Source organism: Vicia villosa, linkage group LG6, assembly GCF_029867415.1.
Source record: "Vicia villosa cultivar HV-30 ecotype Madison, WI linkage group LG6, Vvil1.0, whole genome shotgun sequence".
NCBI classification, from domain to species: Eukaryota; Viridiplantae; Streptophyta; class Magnoliopsida; order Fabales; family Fabaceae; genus Vicia; species Vicia villosa.
The window spans coordinates 61,378,242-61,399,358 of record NC_081185.1 but is presented as its reverse complement, the minus strand read 5'-3'; the positions used below and the strand labels follow the sequence as shown (position 1 = coordinate 61,399,358).

Here is a 21,117-nt window from a genome sequence, read left to right as displayed (position 1 = left end):
GAACGACTAATAGCGTTAGATAGGTTGATAAAACAAAAGAAAAAAGTGGCGAAGGCTTACAACAAGAAAGTCAAAGAAAAAACATTCATGATAGGTGATTATGTATGGAAAGTTATTTTACCCATGGATCAAAGGAATAAGTTATTGGGTAAATGGTCCCCAAGTTGGGAAGGACCGTTCAAAATTTTGCAAGTATTTTCAAACAATGCATATGAAATTGAAGAACTAAATTCAGATGGTCGAATCTTGAAGATAGACGGTAAATATTTGAAGAAATATAAACCTATACTTCAAGAAATTCGCATAATAGAATAAAACCAAAAGATTATATTAAAATGGCTAAAAATTTGGCCAATCATTACAAAAAGTTCCTTATAAAGAGCGTTGGCAGTCATTACAAAATATAGCCAGTTAGTCGAAAATAAAATTACAAAGTTGGAAAGTTGTTCCTAAAATAAGCTAGCTTGGCTGACTCAAAGTCAATCTTAGAATCAAGTCGAGACAAGTTTTGCCTAAGTTGTCGAATGTTGCTTTCCAACTTGAGGGCATTTTCACCATGACCAAGTCCTTTCAAGACTTCTTGGTTAATAATTTCAGGCGAAGGGATTTCTTCAGTTTGGGCTAAATTGATTTTCTCTTGTTCAAGACCTTGAATCTTCTTGTTGAGAGCATCAATTTGAGCTTTGTAGTCAGCAATCTTGTTGTCGATCTCTCCCTTCTTATCAGAAAACTTTAAAGTTTTCTCCTGAAATTCTTCAACCTTTTTGGTCGAAGCTGCATTGGCATCCCATTCCCTCTCCATTTCACGCTCTTTGTTCTTTGCTTGACGAGTGATGTTCTTCTTCGTCATAAGGTCCCTCCAGAGTTGGTCGAAGTATGCCTTAAAATCAAAGAAGAATTGAACAACAACTGCTGGAAGAGAAGCTTTGATTAGTAAGTCTAGGATCTTACGAATTTCTCCACCAAGATGTTCAGAACTCTCAAGAACAGCGAGAAACTCAGGTTCGTTCAGATGGGTTTTTAGCTGGCATATAGCTTCGACAAGAGAAGCATCAATCTCAGCATCAGGATTGGTCGATTGAGCAGGAATCTCAAAAGAACTTGGTCGCAGCTTCTGAAGTCGAAAGAGAGCTTCTAAAGGATTAGTCTTCTTCAAGTCCAGAATTTCCTCCTGACTAAGAGAACTGTTGGAGTTAGTATCATCAGCAATAGGATGTTGTCTGGACTGAGAAACTGCATTGTGTTCTGGTCGAGGGATATCACCAGCTTCAATAATTTTTGTGACAGGTGTTTGTTCGACGGTGGGTTTGTCCTGGGGATCTGTTCGACTTCGACCTGGAGTGTTAGCCGAATCAGTGTTGCTTCCAAAAGCGTCAGTCCTTTGAGGGCTAAAAAGGTTGGAGTCAGGAGTAGCTTCAGCAATTTTTTCAGCAACCTCGACAACTTTCTCCTGAGTGTGGTCGAAAGTTGGTGCATTCTATTCAGGAAAAGTGTTAGAAAACAGAGATATTGAAAGAGATATTGAAAGAGATATATTGGAAGAGAATGTTAAGTTACCTCAAGAAGAATTTGAGACGAAGAGATTGTTGGAGCTGTTTGAGGCTTGACAACCACTTTGGGAATGTTCTTTACAATTTTTCGCCTCTTTGGTGGAGTCGGAAGCGGAGGTCGTGAAAAAATCTCACTTTCTTGATTCGGTGGAGACGTAGTTTTGTCTGACTCAGTAGGAACTACAAACTAAAAAAAAAAGAAAAAGTAACAATTAACGAAGGTTAAGGTAGATTTGACAAGATTAAAGATCAAGCTAAGTACCTTTCTAACAGTTTTGTTTTTCTTGGTGGTGGTGCTGTTCGACGTACTGGGGCGCTTTCGACCTGGCTTAGGAGCAGGAGCTTCGATTTGATTGGTAAGATCAGGCCCTGAAAGATCTAAAATTGATATTAGAATATTGTTGTTGGCAATAAAAGAAAACGAAAGCAGATATAAAATACTTACTTATGGTAAGTTGATCCTCCAACTTGTCGAACGCAGTATTCAGTTTCTTGATAAAAGAATCTCGATCAAATAGTTGGTAGTATTCAGACCACCATTCACTAAACTCTTTAGTTGTAAAGTAGGAGTTTTGAAAGGTGAAAGTTGGGTGTTCCAGAGATTGTTTGTTATGAAACTTTAAACAGTCAAGGTGTTGACGAGATGTAAACGGTCGACCGGAGTAACAAATGTCATTGTCATGAGAATATAGGCTTTTGGGCAGCATCTGGCTCAAACCAAATTGTCGAGAGACCAAATTTGGTTGATAACTCACAAACCCATAGCACTTGCCTGTCGACTCAATACGATGAGAGAGAAGTGTTGGGGTCAGGAAAGCAGCCCAAATAGCATTCAGTTGAGCTCGAAGGGTTGGAGTGTTTCCAAGGAAAACAGCTTTGAACCAAGTCGGCCCAAAGCATCGATTGGAAAAAGGGGCCATAGAAGCTATGAATGTTTTACATTCAGAAAACAATCTCACATATTTGAGAAGGTTGGGCCTGTTAGACTCATCTTGAGGAGTTTGAAAGGCAAGTTTGATGCCTTCGACCCTCCGGTCATACATGACCTCTAGAATGGACCAAGAAACAGTGTAACCTATATGTGACTCGAAGGTGGCATTCAACCAGTGTTGCAAGAGCCAATAAGGTCCCGACAGAGAGAGTTGTTTTGGAGTTTCGTGCAGACGTTTGATCCTTAAAGATGCTATGCCTAAAGTATGGTAAAGATAAGCAAGGAGAAGCTTACCTAAAGAGACCTTTCGACCTTCATGAATCTGAATAGCCAAAGGTATGTAAGCTTTAGCAATCTGAACTGATCCTGGACAAAACAGATAGTATGAGAGCCAGTAGGTGAGGAAGGCAACATGCTCTTCGTCAGAGACTTCTTCTGTCGACTTGTCGTAATGATCTTGCATATACTTGGTGATGGTAGCGTTGGTGAAGTTGAAATTCATTTCTGTGGGAAGAGTTGGGTCGAAGATTTCACCCAATGGTGAAAGCCCTGTGATGGCAGCCACGTCGAAGAGAGTGGGAGTCATCATTCCACAAGGAAAGTGGAAGGTGTTAGTCGAACCTTCCTAGAAAAATATCGAAGCAAGTAACATTGGAGGACAAACCCTATGACCAGTTCTAGATAGTTGTATGGCGTCGAAGATGCCCAATTCCTCCCATCTTTGTTGCTTTTTCGCTTGAACTTTGTTAAGCCAAGCCAAATACTCTTTGTTGCCAGGAGCTGGAGTCGAACGAAACACCCTAAGTGAAGGGTCCATAAACTTCAAGTCGAGGGGACGTGGTTTGTCGAAAGCTACAGGCATAGTGGTTTGGAAGCAAGGAAAGAAACCAGTGCTTTGTTCTGGATGATAACGGTGATCTGGTAATGGCCCTGAGAAACCATTAATCTATCAGTAATCTGAAAAGGGATTAACATCTGGTGTTGCCAAATAATGGCTTTGGCCTCTGTGAGGTTGGGTTGAGGAACAAAATCCAACCCTTGTTCTTCTTCTTCACGAGACATAATAAACCCTAAAGGGTTAGTACCTGTAGCGTAAACGGTTGTGTTGGTGGTTGCAGCAGCCATTGTTGTGTATGGAAGGAGAAGAAGAAGAAAATGGTGAAAGGTTAGAAAAGAGGGGTGTTTCTTTCTGAAACGTTTGAGAAGAGAAGGAAACGAGAAGAAAGAAAGAAAAAGGAGAAGGAACCTGCACATATATATAAGCTGGTAGTGACGTCAGCAGAAATCGTGCAAAAAGAAGTTGTAGAAATCAAAGGTCATGTCAAAGAAACGCTTTGGAAACTGGTTTTTAGAAAGTGGGGAGCAGTTATAGCCCACTACCTAAGATTTAGGTAATAATTAGTACCTAGGGATGCGCAAAGTAATCATGGCGTCAGAAGAGAACAAAAGTCGAAACCTAAGAAAGAACTGAAACGCCATTTTTCTCTTTCTTGAAGTCAGTCGAAAGAAGTCGCTTGGGGGGCAATTTGTTACCCTAGGATTTCGACTTATTAAATAATGGTAAATAATCCCTAAAACAGGTGAGATTATTAAAGAATCTAAAGAGAAAAGTCTAACTAAAAGGTCTTGTTTAGTCAAAGCTGACGATCGACTATCTATAAATCATCATTGCCAAGGTTCGACTAGAATTAGTCAATATGCATGTTCGACTAGAACAAACAGAAAAAACTTAGACGTTTTGTTTAAGTATAGCCCTGAAGTCGGAAGGCATCAGAAGTTAAGAGGCAGTTTCAAGCAGTTTTCTGGCAGTTTTCACAGGACGCGTGGAGGCCTCACAGTTGAAGATATTGCATGTCGAAGACACGTGTTGACTGATAATCAGTCGACCGTTAGTAGTAGTTATTTTATTTTTACTATTTAAGCAAGTTCCATAGGAACAGTTGAGGGTCCGCATTTTCTACAAAACACAAGTAAACTCAAATCTCTGTGCAATAATGAGTGACGAGTGCAACTTTGAAATGTACGTATGCGTACCAGTGTAATTTATGCAATCATTTTACGTTATATTTCGTTTTCAGTGCACATTTACTGCTTTTTAATTGCTTTTATTTACTTTAAAGCCTTCAATTTCAGTATTTACTTTTACTTTCAAAGTCACTGTTGCATTTAATACAAACCAGATACACGTAATAAACAAATTAAAGCAATTAGTCCTGGAATATTCTAGTTGATTCCGCAAAAGTAACCTTTAAAAAGGAAACTAGCGCTTGTTTACCATTTTTTGTGTAAACAGGACCTAGCCAGCCTGAAGCTACTCAACCTGAAGCTACTCAGCAAGAATCAACCTAGTCTGAAGCAATTATGAATTAGGCTTTTACGCCCTTATGTATTTTATGTCTTATTTAGTCTGAACAAAAACCTATAATTTCATGTCATTTTGTTATGTTTCTGTCATTGAACAAGTAATTAGACTTTCATGCCATTTTGTTATGTTTGTGTCATTGAATAACTAATTAGGCTTTCATGCCATTTTGTAATTGTCAAAAGAACACAAAGCTTTTATAATGCTTCAGACTTCTATTTAACTCCTTATGTCAACATTTACATGCTTCTAAATAAACTGCAACATATAAATGCACAATATTATAGGCACTAATTTATCTTCATTGTTTCTATTAAGTCCCTTATGTAATGATATTGTTTCAATATAACCATCAATCTGCAAGTATACATATTAGTCTATAACATATAACAGATGGCTCAATAACACTCAATATTGCAAGAAATCATTTCATTCAACCAACATCAAACTTACATACTTTCACAATATTTGTTTCACCTCTATTTCAAATACATGGTTAAAAAGACTAAATTAAACCCTAGACTAATAACAGCAAACACTATTGCATTCTTCAACAATCCTCTCATGCTCAGAACTTCATTCTTCAACTTTAAAATCTTCTTCCTTTGCCTTTCAATCTTTAAATCCCTTCCATCAACAACCTCATCACCAACCCACTTGAAAAAATTGCATCCCTTCTCCATATGATTCCTGTAATTCCTACAGCCCCAAAACTTTTTCCCTACATTAACACTATTTAGATCTGTAACCGTGCGCATCACACACTCTTCTTGGCACCAATAATCAATACTTTTGTTTCTCATCACAACAGACCCAAATGACCCACAACTCTGGGTGTTTGATTTTGAGTAGTTACTAGAGTCCATGGACATCTTCACACACCCGATTTCGTGGTCACTGAAGAAAGGAAGAAGAACAAGAGATGAATGTAGAAGGAGAGGAAGCACAAGTTTGCCCTAAAACGTGAAAATAAAGTCTGATAAGTACAAACATGATAATACTTTAATATAATGCACTATGCAGAGTCACAAATAAAAAAAATCCTTGTTGGCATGCCAGATCAACAAACTTAACGTTTTCACACAGAAATTAACGGAATGGATCAACATTGATAACAGAAGTTTCCTTAAAGGACTTAGTTGTAACATTTATTACATAAGGGACCAAAGTGAAAACAGAAATTGAGTTATGGGACTTCAGGACTAAATAAGCCTTAACTTTGTACTCAACAAACGAAAGCAATAATGATACAAGTTTTAGCAAATAACTCTTTTCAGGACCTCCTCTTCACCTCATTCCCATTGAAAGATTATGTTGTTGCTGTATAGGCACATTTGTCTAATGAAAAAGCACAACAAAAACACAATTAAGAAAACTAACCCCAATAGTTCACAAATTGAAACCATGTCAGATCCAAATTTTAACATATGACTCAAATACAAATATGATCAAATGGAAAACATTCTAAAAAAGCTTATTTTAAAAAACTTTTAAAAATTACTCATCATAGATGTTAAGTCATAAATCATTCCAAAACTTATATTTATTAGGAAAACTAACATCTGCATGTGATGCATTCCTAGATAAATTGTATAAGTAAACCCAAATATCACATAGATATATAAGCATTAAGCAGTGTCATTAAATGATATGCTATCATGGTATGTAATGTTAGTCAATATGTGTGTGTACATTCAATTCATACATACAAAACAATACACATCTCTTCTTAGTATTAAAAAAATGACAGAAAATAAAATGCTAAGAAGAGAAAAGAAAACTCAAAGGGTGTGTTTGGTAGTAAAGAGAAATTTAGAAGCGAGAAAAAGAGAAGAGAGAGTGAAAGAAGAGAGAAAGAGATAAGAAATATAATAGATTTGATATATTGTTTGAAATAAGTTAAAGATGAAAGAAATAGAGAAGATAGAAGTGTTGATAAAATTTGAAAGTACAAATATACCCCACAATTAAAAAAAGACACTTATTTAATTTAATTTTTCATTTATATCAATTCTATATACTAACATAATTACTCATTTTATTATTTATTTAATTAAATATATTAATTACTTTTATTTTATATATTAATTTTAAATTATATTAAATTGAATCAAATCTACCATGACTTATACGATGGAATGAAAATATTATACCATGAAATTGAAATGGTTTTAGATAAAACAACCTTTTTACTTATGAATTTTAAAATCATGTACTTTATAAACATATTAATGCTTTCATCTTTGAAGTTGGGTATTTAATGGTTGAAAAGATAAAATAAAGTATAAAAATGGACATTTAACATGCTTTCTAGTCAGAAGGGTAATATTGACAAGTTAAAACAAAAAGAAGCTCATTCTCTATTTCTCTCCGTATTAGAGAAGAAGTGAAAAAGTTCTGGTCCCACACATTTTGTAATTCTCTTCCCAATTTCTTTGTTTGCCAAATACAATAAGTATCTCACTTCTCTCTTAGCTAATTCTCTCTTCTCTATCTCTCTCATACCAAGACCCAAAAATAAAAAAAAAGTAAAATCAAATATGCACATTTATGAAAGTAATTTGATGAAATTTACCGTAAAATAACCCTACATAAATGAAAGTTTAAAACTTTACCAAGAAATCGACAAAAGAAACATGTCTCAGCAATTTCATCCTGCAATATTCAAACTCTGCCACATCACACATAGGATTATCTTCTTTTCCACTTCCATAAGTCCTGTAGCAAAAAAAAAATCATCACATCACTGTTAACGGTGATTTCCGGTAAACAACCGCTAGTCCTCTAAACTATGAATATACTTTGGTTACTCGCAGGATCGACTAGATTGATCCTAGGACATGTGTCGAAAAGTTATCTTTTATGATGATTGAATTCATATTTTTTGGGTTTTTTGGCTTTTAACGAAATAATCCTAATCTGTGACTGGTTATAAAGTAAAACTAAATACAATGCAACAAAAGAAATTGCAAAGAGTAAATCGAAATGATTAAACGATAAATATAAATGACTTAAAAAGAAATATAATGAAAGTAGACGGTAAATGTAAATGCTTCGACAAGAAAATAAAGGAATTTAAAAGACTTTGTTCTTATAAAAGAAAGACAAATATTGAAAAGGTAATGGTGTTGCATGTACATTTTTCAGCGAAAACTCTTTCTCTAACACTTGGTACTTGAGTGATTTGTGAGTAATTTGTACTAAATGAACACCCCTGGATCCTACCACTAAGACCCTTATTTATACTAATTTGACCCCAACGGTCCTACTCTAACGAAATACCTCGTTGCTCGCTTGCATGCGCTTCGAATTGCTGGGGCTCCACATGTCCTCTTTGATTCAAACGAAACTCTTTGAATTTCAAATCTTCCCGCTCGAACACTCTTCGACGCGCAGCAACGTGTCTTTTGTGAAAATATATCGAAATATCCTAAGTCTTTTCAACCCTTAGGTTTCGAAGGTAACCCATTCACATTTATCTTCTATTTAAGAAACCTTCGTGATATATAACAATCTTAACAATAGCTATTCCAAAAGCCATTCTTTCTTCGAGACTTTTATCTTCGAAGAACATAAATACTAGTCGAAATTTCCAGCTAACAAATTGCCCCCAATAAATTCCTGTTTCGAAAGATAAGTAGAAATGGGCATTTCTTGATACTTTTAAATTTAGACTTCTCAAAACCTTTAAGTTTCAAGATTTTGAATCACGTCATAATCATTTATAACCTTTCTTTCAAACGTCTTGTCATTTTCAAAACATCTCTTCAGAACGTGTGTTCCCACGTCTCACCATTACTTATGATCATTGCTCCTAGGAACTAGGAGTAAGGCTAACAACTGCTAGACCGTCAGACAAATAAATTAGCTGTTGACTTGTGCCCTATTAACTAAATTAACTGAACTAAATATAAAATTGAAGGGTTTTTCTTAATCCTTTAAATAAATGGTTTTACCGTTTGCAACACTTTTTTCTCTTCTCACAATCGCTTTCTCCATTAGTATCTTCAAGCGCAGAAACCAAAACCCTTTTTTACTATTTCTTCGTCTTCTAAAGAACTTCATCCATGGCTTCATCAACCGATCAAGACCAGACAATGCAAACCGTTGACACCTCTCAACCTGTTCATCAACTTCAACATCCTTCACTAGTGAGGAATCAACAATACATCCCAGAACCACATTTGGAGGAAACTCGCGCCATTTACGCTTCTCAGGTAATTATCCCTTTCACGATTTCTGGAAAACTCATGCTTTTATGGGTCCTTTACCTGGTCGAGACACTCATCTTCAAAATAAATTCTTTCCTGTTTACTATAATACTAGGCCTCTAGTTAGTAGAAATAAGATAGATGATGAGGGCAAGCCACTCTTTGTTGAAAACACTACCGCTGAAGGTTATTCGACTAAGACTTCTGCAGTCCAAGATACCATTAGGTTAGAATATATGACCAATACCCTTAGGGTATTTAGGGAAGTTCCCTTAGCAAAAAATCCTGACCTATATTATGCTTGGTTGGCTAAAGTTAAAGCCAAAAAAGCCTCATTTTGGAAGGAATTAGGGATTTATGATTTGATTAAGTTATCTAAAACTGGTTTAGAATACAACCAAACCATGTTGGTAGCATCCATGTATTTTTGGGATGCTTCTCACAATACCTTTCATCTCCCATGCGGGATGGTTACTCCAACTCTCTTCGATATAGCTGCTATCACAGGGCTTCGACCAACGGGGGATGATTTCGACCCCAACTATATTGATATCGATAACATAAGGTTTGGTGAGATTAAAGCTACTTATACCATGTTTACTATAAAACACCATAACAAAACAAACGGTGAACTCTCGGACGAAGAACATATTGCATTCTTGGCGCTCTGGCTTTCGAGATGTGTCTTCTGTTCAAGGTCTCTTTAAGTAGCCAAGAGATATCTCTGTATGGCCAATAAACTTAATGATGGGAAAAAAAATTGGATTTGAGCCAAATGATTCTAGGGCATCTCTACGAAAGTCTTGGCGAATCCATAGACTTCTTGAAGGCATACGAACCTAGGACTTCCCTGCTTTTCGCTGGGCCTTTTTGGTTATTGCAGCTATGGCTTAATGCCACTTTTGAAGTTTTTCTCCCAAAGAAAGGTATGGTTGATGAAGAAGATGTAGTTATTCAGAACCGAATAGTTAAAGGAACAAGACTTGCTTACTTAACTCCCCTAGAAGAAGGAGGTCAACTGCCTGAGGCGTTTCGAACATATATCATGATGTTTGCTAAGCGCTACAGTTTCAGTCCTTCAATGGCTCCATTTGTAAAAAGGAAATTAGTTCATGAGTGGTTCACACGAGAGTGTGCTGCTTCCTCTTCGGATCAACAAGCTAAATTGATTGCTATTTGGAAAGCTTTCTTAACTCCTAAGATGTTATATCATCGATTGCGAATCACAAAGAGCCATTATGGTCTTCTCAGTTATCAACCCAACTTGGTTTCGAGACAATTTAGGCGTGTTCAACTTAAACCCAAATGTATGTATGACAAAAGGAGTCATATGTGTCTGCATACCATGTATTCGACTGAGGAAAGCTTTGAATCCAAGACTGCCAGATATATTGGTGTTACATCCCTCACCCCCATCTGCTTTGTACCCACATTTTATTCCACCATGGAGTTTCATGAGTGGTGGGCTGAATATTATGACAATCAGATCTTCGACGTTGTTGGTCTTTCACATGAACTGGCTGAGGCTTTTGCTTCCGTGAAGGGGCGCTTTCGGAAAGGTATTTCAACGCATATTAAAGAAATTCAAGCGCTCCAAAAATTCTTTGAAACTATCTATAGGCCCAATGATCTTAGTCGAATCATTCATGAAGCAGCAATTACTTTACACGAAATTTTTTCTAACAAACTGGATAAGTTGAAATTGCCCACATACGTTCGTCCTGAACAACGTTATGAAGTGGCTTTCAAAATATATCCCCTCAAATTTCCTCCACTACCCAGTGCTGACTTTGGTGTGGCTCTAAGCCCTCCTTTCCCAGACTTGTTTGTGTGTGGGAATGTCCCCAAAATTCTTCGTGAACAATCTTAAAAACGCGTTGAACGAGTGGTTCCGACTAAGCATACCTTGGATAATTTCAAAGGACATCTTCACATAGGTCTCGAACACGTTTGTGTTCTGACTCCAATACCTGAAGGTTTGGAACTGGAGAACCTTTTGATTGGCATTTCTTCTATTTATCTTTATACTAACTTGTCTTATTTTGCTTACAACTCTTGGTCGAAGAAAAGTTATCAAAGAATCTGCTGCAAACACTCGTAAAGCTGCTGCCGCTTCGAAAGGCAAGAAGGTAAGCGGAGATGATTCTGCCAAGACTGGAAAAAAACCTGTGGTAAGTACTTTTACTTCTGGTTTATGCTTGGCTCTATTGTCATTTAAATTTCTAACATAATTATTTCCATAATACAAAACCTCCAATAACCCCCAAGCGGAAAGCTTCAACTCCGAGCGTCACCATTGCCTCAGATGACGAAGACGGATCTCCTCCTCACACCAAATTGGTGGTGAAGAAAAGACAAAAGATCATCGTCCCCTTGGTTAAAGAAAAAGGATCTGGGACTTCGAGGCCTATAACTTTGAGTGAAAAATCTCTTCCGATGAACAGCCTAAAAAGATAGATGGAACCATACCTGTCGGCGAGAGTCACACTTCGATCCCAGACAATATTTTCGCAAAGGTAAAGAATCTAATCTTTTATCATCTTACTGCAGTTTCCATCCTGACTTTTAATTTGAGTTAAACCCTTTTGAATTTATAGGATGATGTGGGGTCTGCCACCTTCGATCTTAAGATATCAAACCCTTCTGCTGATATTGAAAATCCCCAAGGTGCACACTTATGCCCCTTTTATTTAATAACATTTTTCCTTTCGATAATTCTTGATTTGATTTAAGTAACTCTTATGGCAGCTACTCAACAACGAATTTCACCAGTTCTTTCCCCGGTTATCGAAAGTGATGAGCCTTCCACAAATGTTCCTTCCACTGAACATACTGAAGGTGATCGCTGGAATGATTCATCTCCAGTCATTCCTCCCATCGATCAAGATATTGAGATGGAGGAAAATCCCCAGATGTCTAATACTGATGAAGGATACGAACAGTCTATAGGAAGCGAGGAACCTAACCTTGAAAATGAAACTAAGGACTAAGCTTTTAGCCAAATTGAACCAGAAAAGATGGAGGATCAACCTTTTGGGAAGATCATTGCTCACAAGACTGTTTCGACCAATACTCCTTCAACACTTTCTTCAGCTGAATTGGAACATCTCAAAACTATTAACCCTGTGTGCTTCCTCAAAGCAATGATGAGTGCAAAGCATGGTTCGCCTACTAAAGCTGGAGCCTCTTCGACCACTTATGGGGACAACATTGCAGAATCTAATGGTCAAATCCTCCTTCGCCAAATAAAGGAAAAGTTTGTTTACATTGACTTGGTCGAAGTACTGAGAAAAGATTCTACCATCAGTTTTGGGCTAAAGACCCTTTTAAAGAAAGTAGATTTGCTCCATGTTTCTGAGGAAGTTTCGCAGGTAGTTGTCTCACTGGGTTTCTTACTTTACCAACTTCAATCGGATAATCTTCGAAAACAAGATGTCTGTCAGAAGTTAGGTGCGATAGTGACTGCCCAAACTTCTTCATGGACTGTTGCCAACGAATCAACTGTCAAAGTCGAAGCTATGGAGCTTGAGCATTCTAAATACCAACAAGAGTATGAGACTTGTGAGGCAAATATCAAATCTTGGGAGGAAGAGATTGAACGTCTCAAAGAGAAAGTACGGGTTGCAAAAGATCGTCGGGATGAGATCCAAAAGCTAAATCAAAAAGAGATAGACGAAGAAGTCGAAATAGGCATTCAACATATCGAGATGACCCAAAAATTGGAGCCAGAGATCGAAGAGTTGAAGAGACAACAAGCTACGATCGAGCGACGTTTGTCTATACTTGCTTCCCAATATTCTCATATGAAGAATAGTCTTCTTGATGACTTTAACCATTGATCAGTTGTAATAGCCTTTAGAATATTTTCTACCTGTTGTTCTTTTGTATTCGAATACATCAATGAATATTTCCTTTTCTCAATTAATTTCTAGAATGTAATATTAAGAATATCATTTTTTGGCGAGTTTTAATTTTTTAATATATATTCACCTTTTTAGCCGCTACGTTTCAATTTTACATTTCAGTAACCCATAAGTCATAATTTCCAGTTAATTATGACTCACCTTTTTCCAAAACGTCTCATTAAGACGTGCGCATTCCGGTTATGGAATGATTACGCTTCAACTTCCAAGACCAATAAACGGCGGACTGCACATTTCCCCACAGGGAACCAACACGTGGCCCATTGATGATGCATAGTGTAACCAACTCCATTGTGAGTTACCCTTATATAAACTCTTCAAACTTTCGCCATCGTTTCATATTTTTTCATCTCTTTTTATATCTCTTCTTTTCTTTTCATTTCTTTCTTGCATCAACAATGTCTTCTTCTCACAGAGACATTATTTCCTCCATCCTCAAAGAGTTCAACCCTTCATTTGAATAATTCAACGAGCATGGGGTTGATCTTGCTGGCATGTTTGCAACCCAAAACCTGGAGCACTGTCTCACCATCTTAGATGGTCCGGTGTATCCTAACTTGCTTGCATATTTATGGATGCATGCATTCATTCAACTGAATCGGGAGGGAAACACTATTATCTGCTCCAATATTTTTGGCTCCTTGTAGCGGTAAAAATGTACTCGAACGTGTTCACACACTCGAAATACAACAGAGTCGCCACCAAATTTTATTTATTCCAAAAGGAAAGGGAAAATATCGATAAAACCCACAAAGGAAAAAGAAATGGATAAGTTGGTCATTGTAACCAAATTAGGGTTCAGGAGTCGGTTAAGTAAGGGGAAGGTATTAGCACCCCTCACCTCCATCGTACTCGATGGGACCCATTTAGTTAGTTTCGTGTTTGAGTGTTAGTGTGATGTTTGCGTTCTTTTGCTTATTGATCGAGAAAAGGTAAAAGAAAAGGTTTTTAGGTTTTGTATTATTATTGTGAAGAAAAAGAAAGATTTTTTATTATTATGCTCTCCAAGACATTTGTGTCTTGTGCCTACGTATTCCCTCGTGCAATGGGAAAGTCAGAGCAATCGTAGTTCGGGCTAAGAACCACGAAAGTTTGTTGGTTAATTTTAGCGAGAGGTACTCGGCCGCTTTCAAATGGAGACAATACTACACGCACATGGATAAGAGATCACTACAAGAATGGATGACTAAATCAAGAGTAAGACGAGATTTTGGCCATCATCGCATTCGAGTGGAAGATATTCGATCTTCACATGTGGAAGTATGTTCGCATTTTAAAATTGAATAAGTGTCTCGTTTTAAAAAAGAGATTTTAAGATGAAAAAGCCATAAGGCAAGAAGGTTTGAATGAAATTGAGATTTTTTTTAAAGGGATGTTTAGTAAAGGATTGAGCATAGGTGTTCACCTAGCGCGTCTTTACCCAAGGTATTCAACAGGAGCGAGTCCCATTGTTACTTGTTGTCCTTGTTTATTAATTTGTTTTGATTCAAAGGATCAAGGTATTCAAGAGGTGTTCACCCCTTGTCACTTGATCTCTTTGAGTTAATTAAGAAAACTTTTTATTTAATGTATTTTAAACCAAAAGAATCGAGGTATTCAAAAGGTGTTCACCAATTGTCACTCGATCTTTCGGTATGGTGAAAAAGATTTTTGTGAAGAAGAAAACTCAACATTGGATCGAGAAATTATTTGTAACGACTTGGCATTGGACCAAGATTTATTGATTATGGATTGAAAGATTAATCTAATGTTTTTTTTTTTGGGGGATTTTTAATAATAAAAATAAATTAAGAGCATTTTTTTATATTTTTATAAGGGAATAATAAGAAATTAGAAATGATAAACATATGTTCGAGTTAAAATAAAAACTAAATATAAATGGACCAAAAGAAATAAAAAGGAGGGGTGTGAATAAAAAGGGGCGCTGGATCCACAACAGTAGGCCCAAGATCAATAAACCAAAGCTGTTCAGGAGGGGTTCAGGGGTGGTCGATGGGGTGTAGTAGGAATTGGGTAGGCTTCAAGGATTGTTAACCCAATAAAGATTAAAACAACAAAACCCTAACATTACTAGGTGGAGGCCACCCCACTTGTTCATCTACTCTTCTTTCTGATTTTTCTCTGTTTCAAAATTTCTCACGGTCTCTCTCTATTCATGATATTTTTCTGGAAAAATACAACAGCAATCTCACTGATCTCTCAATCTCTCAGTCACTCTCGGTCACTCTCTTCTATGAACAACAACAACACGACATACCGTGTTAAAAATATAGGAAATATCGAATGGATCCAGGCTGAATCGCGAACGGAGTCACTTTCCTTAAAAGTATTTCAAGCACACTCTCGATTGTCTTAGAGTTGGAACGGGCTGAATACCCAGGATAATTCAGCCTTACTCGAGTCTGCACAAGACCGGTGAAGAAACTCGAATGCAAGGAAGCTGTCTGGAAAATATATTAGAGGATAATTATTTTGTGTGTTGATTTCGAAATAAGAAGTATGTATTTATAGGCCATGCAAGTGTTGTTTCACAAGTTTGCAACTCTTGATGAATCAACACCATTTCAATGTATATTTGCAATTGTTCATAAAAAATACAATGCATCACTTCATGAAGTGTTATGTATTTCGAATTCAAATTTCAACATTCAAACTTTAGGAAGTGATCAATTCTGGAGCGATACAAAAAACAAATTCGCAGTATTCCAGCCGAAGGCCGGGCCGCCCGCCGGAGGAGGCTAGAGCACCACCGGCGCCGCCTCATTAACGCCATGAATAGCCCGATCGCTCCGATGCAACGTGCCTAAGTGCTCTACACCCACGCCCTCGGACCCGGTCCCAGAGCCGGAGCCGGTGTCGTTAGTGGCGACACCGGCGAGAGTGTTTTTGGTAGAGACAAGTGGCATAAGGCTTGGGACCACCACATATGTCTATGTGGCACTTATCCTCTTTGGCTTCTTTGGAAAGTACATTGATCCAAAGACTTTATAAATGCTTTTAAAGTTTACTCCACTTTCTATGTGGGACTATTTATGAAGCATTTATTGCCAATTAACTCTATTCCACATTTGTCATTTTGGAATACAACTATATGAAATTAAACTCATAATTTCTAACAATCCCCCACTTGTTCTAATAATGACAAAGTTAATAATTCCAGAAATTAGATATAAAGAGTGTTAATACAGTTAGGTATCTTTCGATTTAAAACATAACCTTAGTGAGGACAACATAAACTTTAATCGAAATATTAGGTAGCAAAGCTTTTAAACCATGAATCCATGTGATTAGACCGGTGTTGCATTACATACAATCTTTAAAGGTTCTCCCTCTACATAACTCGCTTAGCACTTATTTATGGCCATGTGCTATCCTGTTTCATGAATTTTTCATGAGAGAAACTCCAACTCTCACTTTGAGACGGCACCATCTCGAAATCCACATAGGTGAAGTTCATATTGTGTCCTTTTCCACAAGACACGTACCCTTGGTATTGAACTTTATTAAGAGTTTTTAAAGTAAAACCCAACCCTCGTTTTAAGGTCAACATTATCACGAAATGTTCAACAATTATCAAAATCAACAAATTGTTGTTACCCATTGAAAATCTTGAAGTTAATGTTCTGTTAACGTAAGATTGGGTTGTCTCCGTTGTCGGAACTCTTACTTAAGGAGTTTCAACCCCATGCCTCTTGAGGTTGTTTTTACTAAGTCTCTGGCCAGTGGCTTAGTAAACGGATCAGCCAAATTATAGCTTGTTCATATATACGTGAGTGAAATGATTCCATCCTTAATCAATTTTCTCACGAACGAATGTCTAAGTCCTATATGTCTAGACTTTCCATTATACACTTTGTTGAATGCTCTTGCTAGAGTGGCCTGACTATCGCAGTGTATCATAACCTTTGAAACATTATCCTTAGCCAGTGGAACTTCTAAAAGGATATCCCTCAACCATTCTGCTTCTTGACCAGCGGAAGCGAGAGCCACAAACTCTGATTCCATGGTCGAAAGAGTAATGCTTGTTTGTTTCTTGCTCCTCTAAGAAAATGCTCCTCCAGCTAGTGTAAATATCCAACCAGTTGTAGATTTATGATCTCCAACATTTGATATCCAACTCGAATCGCTATATCCTTCTAATATGGCAGGAAACCTACCATAATGAAGGCCAAGATCTTTGGTTTTCAGTAAATAGCCAAAAATCCTCGTGATTGCCTTCCAATGTTCATTACTCGGGTTGCTAGTAAATCTACTCATTTTACTAACTAAAAATGATATGTCAGGTCTGGTACATTGCATTAAGTACATAAGACATCCGATTGCACTTGCATATTCTAGTTGAGCCACTGCTCTTCCATCATTCTTTTCAAGTTTGACTACATGATCAAATGGAGTAGTCACTTCCTTGAATTTCAGGTGTTTAAACTTATCAAGCATTTTCTCAATATAATGTGTTTGATTAAGTTCATAACCCCCACTATTTCGCTTGATTTTTATTCCTAAAATTGTGTCAACAAGTCCAAGATCTTTCATCTTGAAAGTGGAAGTTAGAAATTTCTTTGTTTCTAAAATTCCATTCATTTTGTTGCTAATTATTAGCATGTCATTAACATAGAGACACAAGAATATTATAGTGTTGTTGTGCACTTTTGTATATAAGCACTTGTCACAAGAATTAGGAATAAATCCATTTGACAATATTGTAGAATCAAATTTTTGATGCCATTGTTTTGGTGCTTGTTTTAAGCCATATAAAGATTTGATAAGTTTGCACACCTTTAGTTCATTTCCAGGAAGCATGTAACCTTCTGGTTGTTCCATATAGATTTCCTCATCAAGATCTCCGTTTAGGAACGCTGTTTTAACATCCATTTGATGAACTATAAGATCATTCAAAGAGGTTAAAGCAAACAACAATCGAATTGTGGTTGTCCTTGTTACTGGTGCATAAGTGTCAAAATAATCTATACCTTCCTTTTGTCTAAATCCCTTTGCCACTAATCTTGCTTTATAAGTGTTCAAGGTACCATCACTATGATATTTCCTTTTGAACACCCACTTGCATCCAATGGGCCTTTATCCCTTTGGTAAGTCGACAAGTTCCCAGGTGTGGTTGGACATAATTGAATCCATTTCATCTTTGATAGCGTCCTTCCAAAAAGAGGAGTCCCTGGAAGTTATTGCTTCCTTATAAGTTTTAGGATCATCCCCTACTTGAAGAATGACCGGAATACTTTGAACGAATTTCGTACTATTTCCTTCGACCAGATAAAACGAAATGGATTGAGAATCAATTTCGTCTGGTCCTAGATTCTTTATTTTCCTGACTCTTTTGCTTGTCCTAGGTTCGGGTTGTGATTCAATGATTCGAGAAGTGCCTTCAGGTTGTATTTTTACAGTCTGAGAAGAATCTTCTTCACAATATTCTTTATTTGTGGCCGACTCTGATTCTTTATCCTTAGTGATAAGATTTTCAAAGAATTCTACATCCCGGGATTCAAAAATGACATTAGACTCTAAATTTAAGAGTCTATATGCTTTACTATTTTGTGCATATCCAACAAAGGCACATCTTATCCCTCGAGGACCCAACTTGGTTCTCTTAGGATCCATATTTTTGTAGTAAGCCACACACCCCCACACTTTGAAATAACCGATATTTGGTGCCATGCTTTTCCATACCTCATATGGAGAAATACCAGTTTTCTTTAAAGGAATTCTATTAATTATGTGACAAGCGGGTAGTAAAGCTTCGCCCCACAAATTGAAAGGTAATTCTGAGTGCATTATTAACATGGCATTCATCATCTCTTGATATGTTCGATTCTTTCTTTCGGCTATGCCATTTTGTTGTGGTGTTCTAGGCGCCGAAAATTCATGTATTATGCCATGTTCTTCACAAAATGCATCAAATTCAGTAGAAAAGTATTCACCGCCCCTGTCACTCCCAAGGACTTTTATACTTTTACTTAATTGATTTTCTACTTCTGCTTTATAAATCTTAAAGGCATTAAAAGCTTCATCTTTATGCTTTAAGAGATATACATATGTGTATCTAGAAGCATCATCAATGAATGTGATGAAATATCTATTTCCTCCACGAGTCAACATGTCATTAAATTCACACAAATCTGAATGTATAAGATCAAGTAGATTTGTCTTTCTTTCAACATTTTTGAAAGGTTTTTTAATCATCTTTGATTTAACGCATAATTCACATTTGTTGAAATCATTAATGTTACATGATATCATTCCAGATTTAATTAGTCTCTTCATTGAACTAATACCAGTATGTGCTAATCTATTATGCCATAAAGACACGGAATCAAGCATGTAAGCAGAATTAGAAATTTCATTAATCATATTGTCGGTAATACATAGTTTGATCATTCCCTTAGCGGAATATCCTTCTCCAACAAATACACCATTACGGGTCAATATAAGTTTGCCCGATTCATAAACAGATTTAATACCAGGTTTTCCCAATAAATCCCTACTAACAAGGTTCATATTCATGTCGGGGACATGAAGCACATTGACAAGAGTAATTTTCTTTCCGGAAGTAAAGTTGAGTTCGACCGATCCAGTTCCAACAACTTTATATCGTACTTCATTTCCCATTTGTACTTCTTGTCCATCATTTGTCTCAGAATAGGTTTTGAATGCAGCCCTGTCATAGGAGACATGCACCGTAGCACATGTATCGTATCGCCAACCTTGTACCTTGCCCTTGATTGCCATAATTTCGCTCACAGTAACAATTATGTCATCATTTGCATGAACAACATTGATCTCATTTTTTGATTTGTTGTGCCTGTAATCTCGAGCATAAAGCATCCGTTCTTTGGACCCTTTTGACCCCCAGGATTCTTGAACTTGTTGTGTTCCTTTTTTGGTCCTAGATGACGTTTGTTGCCATCATGCTTCTTTCTTTCCTTGTTGGTCACAGCATTGGCTTTGGAAAGACCCGCAGATTCTGATTTTTCCTTTGCCTTTGATTCCTCCTCGATTCGAAGATGTTTCTGGATTTTCTCCAAGGAAAATTCCTCAAAACTGTGCAACAATTTCTTTCTATAGCCTTTCCACGAAAGTGGCAACTTTGCAATGATTGCACCAACTTAAAAAGTCTCAGGGATGTCTATTTTCACCGCTTTGATTTTGTTTACCAGAACTTGCAATTCGTGCACTTGGGGAAGAATGGGTTTGGCGTCTATAAATTTAAAATCAAAGTATTTAGAAATAAAAAAAAATTTCGTACCTTCTTTTTCGGCCTTGAACTTAAACTCGAGGGCTTTCCATATCTCAACTGCGGAGGGATTATCCGTATAGAGGTCGTAGAGACGATCAAATAATGTATTTAGGATATGTCCACGACACAATAGTTCGTCCTCCTTATGTTTCTTGCATTCCTTCTTAACTTCTTCAGAATCATCATCTGTTGGTTCTGGAATTGGCGTTAAGTCAGGATCTAAGACATAGTGAACCTTCAGGGCAGTCAGAAGGAATGTCATCTTGTCTTGCCATATGGTGTAGTTAGTTCCATCAAAACGATCCAATTTGACAAGATCCTGGTTCATAATAACTGTGATGCTTGAAACTGTAGCGTCGGAAGCCATTGAAGAATAAATACTTTTAAGATTGTTAGAAATATCGGAAAGATCGAATGGATCCAGGCTGAATCACAAACGGAATCACTTTCCTTAAAAGTATTTCAAGCACACTCTTGATTATCTTAAAGTATTTCAAACACCCATCTGGTACCTATGACGTGTTTATCACTTGGTCTAGGAATAAGTTCCCAAACTTGATTTCTCTCGAATTGATTTAATTCTTCTTGCATTGCATTTATCCATTGATCGTCTCCTAAGGCTTCATCAACTTTGGAAGGTTCAATTTGAGAAACAAAAGCCATGTGTAAGCAAGAATCTTTGAGATTTAATCTTGTTGAAACTCCTTGGCTAATATCACCAATAACTTTATCAATAGGATGGTCTCTATGAGTTCTCCATTCTTTTGGTAGATCATTGGTGTTTGATTCTTGTTGTACACTTTCTTGTTGAATTTCCGGTGCCTTTACAATTGTATCATTTGAAAGTTCTTCGGGGGGTAAATCTAAAGGATCATTATCATCACAAACAAC

The 21,117-nt window shown here is 36.9% G+C and overlaps 1 protein-coding gene across 1 annotated transcript; it reads right to left on the bottom strand.

Moving 5' to 3' along the window:
• Positions 1-19,738: 19,738 nt before the first annotated feature.
• LOC131613751 (uncharacterized) lies at positions 19,739-20,593 on the bottom strand. The gene is made up of 3 exons (XM_058885396.1): positions 20,236-20,593; positions 20,144-20,187; positions 19,739-20,074 (listed from the first exon to the last, which is right to left on the bottom strand). The coding sequence occupies exons 1-3, from the start codon at positions 20,591-20,593 to the stop codon at positions 19,739-19,741; spliced, it is 738 nt and encodes a 245-aa protein (XP_058741379.1).
• Between the last annotated feature and the right edge of the window lie 524 nt (positions 20,594-21,117).

Excerpts from the sequence above, each read along its gene's own strand:
- LOC131613751 (XM_058885396.1), bottom strand. The coding sequence starts at position 20,593 with ATGGCTTCCGACGCTACAGTTTCAAGCATCACAGTTATTATGAACCAG. Across the intron at positions 20,188-20,235 it reads GTTCAAGGCCGAAAAAGAAG|ACGCCAAACCCATTCTTCCC; the intron begins GTACGAAATTTT and ends TTAAATTTATAG. Across the intron at positions 20,075-20,143 it reads TGCACGAATTGCAAGTTCTG|TTGCCACTTTCGTGGAAAGG; the intron begins GTAAACAAAATC and ends ATCATTGCAAAG.